At 44.1% G+C, this 6,241-nt stretch overlaps 1 protein-coding gene across 1 annotated transcript; it reads right to left on the minus strand.

Annotated features, from left to right (window-relative positions):
- Positions 1-2,699: 2,699 nt before the first annotated feature.
- Positions 2,700-3,833, minus strand: LOC102283134 (oocyte-expressed protein homolog). Its single transcript, XM_005902346.2, has 3 exons — positions 3,599-3,833; positions 3,277-3,456; positions 2,700-2,932 (listed from the first exon to the last, which is right to left on the minus strand). Exons 1-3 carry the CDS (start codon positions 3,759-3,761, stop codon positions 2,853-2,855), a joined length of 423 nt encoding a protein of 140 aa, XP_005902408.1. The 5' UTR covers positions 3,762-3,833; the 3' UTR covers positions 2,700-2,852.
- Positions 3,834-6,241: the final 2,408 nt, after the last annotated feature.

Consider the following 6,241-nt stretch of genomic DNA (forward strand, 5'->3'; position numbering starts at 1 on the left):
GGCGTGTTGCGATTCATGGGGTCGCAAAAAGTCGGACACGACTGAGTGAACTGAACTGAACTGGCTTAAACAACAGATACTTATTTTTTCAAATAAAATAAGTATCTTATTTTATTTAAAATGAGTATTTCTGGAGGCTATAAGCCCAAGCTCAAGGAGTCAGAAGGTTTGGTTTCTTCTGAGGCCCCTCTCCTTGGCTTACAGAGATGGCTGCCTTCTTGCTGTGCCCTCACCTGGTCTTTCCTTTGGTCATGCACATACCTGTATCTGTATTTCCTCTTATTAATAAAAGTCACACTGGCCCACAAATGACCTCATTTAACCTTAATCACCTCTTTAAAGACCCTATTTCAAACAGAGTCACATTCTGAGGTACTGAGGTTAGGACTTCAACATGTCAATATGTACAAAGAGTAGAGAACAGGATCATATAGTAACTTAGTTTAGGATAATTTTTGGAAAATTGGAGTAAGTTTTAAGCATAAACTTCTTCCTCTAAATGTTGAATAGTCAAAATACATCCAAAAGTTTTTATAAAAATCCCATTAGTAAATACCTGTAGGAGTATTTATCAAATTTCTACAACAGGAGTAAAAGTAGGCACTCCTAAGCTTAACTGTAAAAGGTGAGGATGAGGGGAAAATCACACAGAAAACAGTAATTGGTTTAACTACATACAATAAAAATCTTTGTATGCAAAAAACTTGAGCAGCAAAGGGGTGGACAATATTGGTTATAATGGATCATTATTTGTTATAAAAGCTTATACAGATAATAAAAACCCTTATCTTCAGAGTTGAAAAAAGTAATGACAGAAAAGAATAAAGAAAAATGTAAAAAGCTTTTAACAAAAATGTGAAGCAAAGTAGAATAATGTTCAGTATCACTTGTAATCAAAGATTTGTGTTGTTGTTGAGTCACTAAGTCATGTCCGACCCTTTGTGACTCCATGGACTGTGGCATGCCAGGCTCCTCTGTCCCCTACTATCTCGAGTGATTGCTCAAATTCATGTTCACTGAATCAGTGATGCTATCTAACCATCTCATTTTCTGCCACCTTCTTCTTTCGCCTTCAGTCTTTCCAAGAAACAGGGCCTTTTCCAATGAGTTGGTCTTCATATCAGGTAGTGAAGTATTAGAGCTTCAGCATCAGTCCTTCCAATCAATATTCAGGGTTGATTTCCTTTAGGATTGACTGGTTTTATCTCCTTGTAGTCCAACTGATTCTCAATAATCTTCTCCAGTACAATTCAAAAGCATCAGTTCTTCAGTACTCAGCCTTTTTTATGGTCCACCTCTCACATCTGTACATGACTACTGGAAAAACCACAGTTCTGACTCTACAGACCTTGATTGGCAAAATGATGTCTCTGCTTTTTAGTATGCTGTCTAGGCTATCACAGCTTACCTTCCAAGGATCAAGTGTCTTTTAATCTAATGGCTGCAGTCTATTATATGCTTATAAAAGAAGGTTCACTGCAGACTTTTCTGAGTGTGGATAAAAGAAGACTTTACTAAGAGTAAAGTTAATGCCTGCATATGTGTGTATGTGTATGGGTGTATGGGGGGAGGGCTGTTGTGTCCAACTCTTTGTGACCCCATAGACTGTGGGGTGCCAGGCTTCTCTGTCCATGGAATTTTCCAGGCAAGAATACTAGATTGCCATTTCCTATTGTTCCAATATTGCCATTGCCATTGTTCCTTCCCAACCCAGGGATCAAACAGGCATCTCTTGTGTCTTTTGCACTGGCAGGCAGATTCTTTACCACTGTCCCACCTGGGAAGCCCAAGATTTGTGTGTGTGTGCTTAAAATCCTTGCAAAGTGCTATTATCCCTTACTGACAAGGGGTGAAGAAACTGCCAGAGCTAAATTAATTCCAACTTTGTGTCTGAAACCATGGAGCTCTTGGCAATCATTCCTCCAACAATTCTGCTTCCTGAAAGCGGAAGCAGCATGGAGTTGGGACTGTTTTGCACAGATTGGTCACATCACTGTATAGGTAACAGAAAAACAACTCGGCCCATGCAGGACACCTGCTTGGGGAGAGGTTGGGGAGACAGCTGGGGAGATAGCTGGCTGGAAGGACACCACTCAGTGCACCAGCTTCCCTGGACCCTGGCTCCTCTGGTGAATTACAGCCCCAGCAGAAGGGAGGAATGCTGATCACCTCAGCTTGCATGTTGAAATGCCCTCCCACGTTTGAGGTCAGAGACTCCACTCTAAGAAAACCCATGGCACACTGAGTGCTATTGTGAAGCCAAATACCAGCATAAAAGTGAGAGCCTCATACGAGAAGCGCTGGCATTACCTAAGACCTTGTTAGAAATGCAAATTCACAGGCCTGATGTACTGACTCAGAATCAGTGCAGAAGGGGCTGAGGAAGCTGTGCTGCACAAAGTTCTCAAGATGATTCTTAAAGTTTGAGAACAAATGATGCAAAAGAAACTCAAAGCTGATTGACTCTGCATTTCTGGCCTCTGCACGTAAGGGCCTGAGTCTGACCATAAAAATCATAAAAGGGTTAATAGCTTCAAAATGGTAACAACTAAGAAAAAAAAAGAAACCCATCACCTAATAGCTTTTTACCCACCTCTCACATCAAGACATGAATGAACAGTCTTTTATAAATTTGCTTAATTTTGAGTGAGCAAAGATCTTTATGCCTTCAGACAAAAATGAAATTCATTTATTAATTAGAATGGCACTACAAACTCAGGTTTGAAGCAAAATAATCAAACCACTATACTTCATCAAGACTCAGGGGTGGGGAAAGGCAGAGATTTAAGGATATTTGCTTCTCTTGAACATTAGCAGCAGAAGCAGGACTGTTCTCACGCTCCTGACAACACTCATGCAACAGGATGCTGGGGCACCTGGGGACCTGGTGCCTGGGCCTTCAGGAATTCCTCGAGTTGTTCCATTTTCTCAGCTGGATAAGGAAAAATGCTGGGTTTCAAACTCCTCCTCCAAGGGGGAAGGGGTATGCTGGCAGTATCATTTCTCGGGCTGGAAGCTCTGAATCTAGGATCTGAAATTAGTGGGCTGACGGAGCTGAAGCCAGCACCGGCAGGTAGGTGTCTAAATGCACATCTCAGCTTTGCTTTCTCAGGGTCCTGCTTGGACTCCTCTCTCAAGGGAGGCCCAGGGATCACCAGCAAAATGGAGTTGGGACACTGCAAGGAGTTTTGGGAAGACGAGAGGCTGGAAGGAAGTCAGGTAAGGCCAGGCAGTTCCCCCTGCCTTCCTCCCAGGCGTGTTTGCCAAGCCCCTCACCTCGGGCGCGCTGCTCCCGGTGCACCGACGCCTGGCTCAGAAGCACACTCTTCACCTGACGCTGGACTGCCGGCCGCGCGAAAACGGTGACTTCGACTAGGTTCCCAGCGTCAACAGCGTCCACCATCAGCAGGGCCTGGCTCATCCACTCCATTTCTGGAACCAAGGCTCGGTCTGGCCCTGAAAACAAAAGGAAAGCCAGAGAAGAGTGTGGGTGAGGGGCAGGAGACGCTGGCCACGAAGGGACGTGACGGCCTGGGACCCGGCGCGGCTCGGGGCCCTCGACCGCTCTGAGAGGCCCGCTAGGCCTAGGGTCGCACACCAAAGATCAAGTCGGCCAGCCACGCCTCCAGGAAGAACACCAGCGGATTCCTCAACTCCTGCGCAGGAAACCACCACGGCCGGATGCGAACCCGTGGCGAGGGAAGCGGGAACCCCAGCAGCCTGTCCCCGCGGGCCTCGTAGTCGCCAGCGTTGTCGACCATGCTCCAACCACAGGCGAGAAGAGCAGCTCTGGCGGGACGCGGGGAGGCGCGAAGCCTGGGCCATTTACTGCTCCCGGCCGGCCCCGCCTCCTCCGGTGCGCATGCGCCCAGCCACAGCGCGGCCCAGGGGCTCGGACTCGCGCCGGTATCCCGGCGCCTGGAGTTCCCGCTTATGCGCCGCGCGGTCCTCTAGCCTGTCTCACCGTGGAGCCCTGGAGGCTCTAGGAGGCGCTGCCAGGCAAATAACGGCCGACCCCTAGGCGTCCGTAGTTCCCGGATCGTGTGGTTGCATGAAGTGGGGTCCCGTCCAGGCCCGGTCGGGTCAGGCCGCAGGCGGGCTCCTGGAATCCGTATCTTCTCTCTCATATTCCGACTCTGGTTTGTTGCCGCTTAAGAATCATTTCTACAAGTGCGTCGTGTCTAAAATGCAGTCATCAGACATGGTCGTTCCAAGAGATGTAGCAGGTGGAGACAAAAGTCGTTTACTTCCAAAATCCTCAAACAGCGAGTACTGATGAACATTTATTCTCATTGTTCTTAATTTTAGTTAAAGTTTTAAATTGTGAAGATTTCTCACAGTTTAAAAAGTTGTTTAACGCTCATGTACCCCCTCCCCTTGCCCCATTTAACAAGATGTTAATGTTTCCCGCATTTGCCTTCTCTCTTCTTTAAAACAGATGCCACTAAAGACCTTTCCTCTCTCCCCACAAGAAATTATTGTCCTGAAGGTTGTGTGAGTAGACCGCGCGCGTTCCTGTTCTTTCCATAGTGCATTTCTACAAGTATTGTTTGATAATTGTTGTATAGACAGCATCTGCTATACAAACGACTGTACACTTACAATTAGTTAAGATGTGTTTGTTTTTTACATCTTTTTAATGAAAGATGTTGATCATTTACGTAAGGGGAATGGTCAATTCCCCCTTACTGAATTCCCTCATCCGCATCATCTAGGCCTTAACAGTAATCCAAGAGGAGATATTGAATCTAGCTTTACTGGATACTTTTATTTCAATTTAATTTTTAAAATGAACATAATAATACATGCATATTGTAAAAAAAAAAAAGCCTTGAGGATATAAAGTAATATGGGTAAGTTCTCCCTTTCATATTTTCTCCCTCAGTATTACTAATTACTTTTCAATCATGTATACTGTGAATGTCTTCTAGTTTAAATTGCCTTTTCACCTTTTTTAAGGTGTTTTTGAGGAATACAGTTCTGAATTTTAATATAGTCAGATTTATCAGTCTTTAAGGTAAGTTCATTGTGTCTTTCTTAAGTCCTGCTCTGCCCTGAGGTCTAAAGACATTCTCTATACTTTCCACTAAGAATGCTCAAGTTTCTACCATAACTTTAAAATTCCCGAACCACCTGGGGTTAATTTTTTCAGCTGGGCATAATATAGATATAATTTCATCTTTTTATAAATTATTAATATTTTTCCTTGAGCCATTCTCTTCAGAATGCATCCAACTTGAGGCCTCTTCAAATTCTATCCCTGAAAAATTTCAGACTCCTACATGTAGCATGAGTTAGCCACAAGGCTGGTTTGTGGTAGTTAATTATTAGGTCAAGACATACTTGAGAAAGGCAAGGTCATGAAAAATTCTTTTGGCATTCCCATCTGGATGGCAAAGTTTATTTCTGATTTAGTTTTATTTTGGAAGTATAGCCATTTGCAGTCTTATGCAGAGAATGTACAATGTTTCCTACACTTGGCAAACTTTGAGTTTTAGTAGCTGATCCCTGTCAGCTTCAGAACAGAATTGCAAGGTTTTTAGGATTTAGCTGAATCTGCCAAGGTGAATCAGTTCCATCATTTTATACCACTAAAGCTTGCTGATTTGACTCTGATTGGTGGGAGAGAGAGCATGACTTGAATACTGGCTCCAATATTTTCTAGTGGTGTGACCGAATACAAGTTATTTGAACTTTCTGCACTTGCTTTCATTTTCTCTTGCTTAGCCCTGGAATGACCAGTCTGAGAGTATTTGGGTTCAGTCAATAAAATATGTGAGTGAAAGTATTAGATACTCAGTCGTTTCCAGCTCTTTGCAACCCCATGGATTGTAGCCTGTCCATGGAATTCTCCAGGCAGGAATAATGGAGTGGGTTGCCATTTTCTCCTCCAGGGGATCTTCCCAACCCAGGGATAGAACCCAGGTCTCCTGCATTCTTTACCATCTGAGCCAACAGGAAATCTTGAAGACAGGCTTCCCTGATGGGGAATCAAACCCAGGCCAGGGTGGTGAGAGCACCAAATCCTAGCCACTAGACCACCAGGGAATGTCTGGTTTTGTAATTTCTCATTGAGAGTCTCTGTTCTTCACTTCATGTAATCTTCAGTTCCCAAGATGTAGTCTCTGTACAATGAAAAATGTAACAAAGCATGGGGTTTTTTTGTACCAAATAATAATATCAAAACGTACCTCACAGATAGTTAGAAAGAAGTGGTCAAAATGAGGAGAATGAACTAGTA

The sequence above is a fragment of the Bos mutus genome, chromosome 9, assembly GCF_027580195.1.
Source record: "Bos mutus isolate GX-2022 chromosome 9, NWIPB_WYAK_1.1, whole genome shotgun sequence".
NCBI classification, from domain to species: domain Eukaryota; kingdom Metazoa; phylum Chordata; class Mammalia; order Artiodactyla; family Bovidae; genus Bos; species Bos mutus.

Coding starts and splice junctions, on each gene's coding strand:
- LOC102283134 (XM_005902346.2), bottom strand. CDS start 3,761: ATGGTCGACAACGCTGGCGACTACGAGGCCCGCGGGGACAGGCTGCTG. Junction 3,457..3,598: donor GCTGGCCGACTTGATCTTTG/GTGTGCGACCCT, acceptor TTTTGTTTTCAG/GGCCAGACCGAGCCTTGGTT. Junction 2,933..3,276: donor CCGGGAGCAGCGCGCCCGAG/GTGAGGGGCTTG, acceptor TTCCTTATCCAG/CTGAGAAAATGGAACAACTC.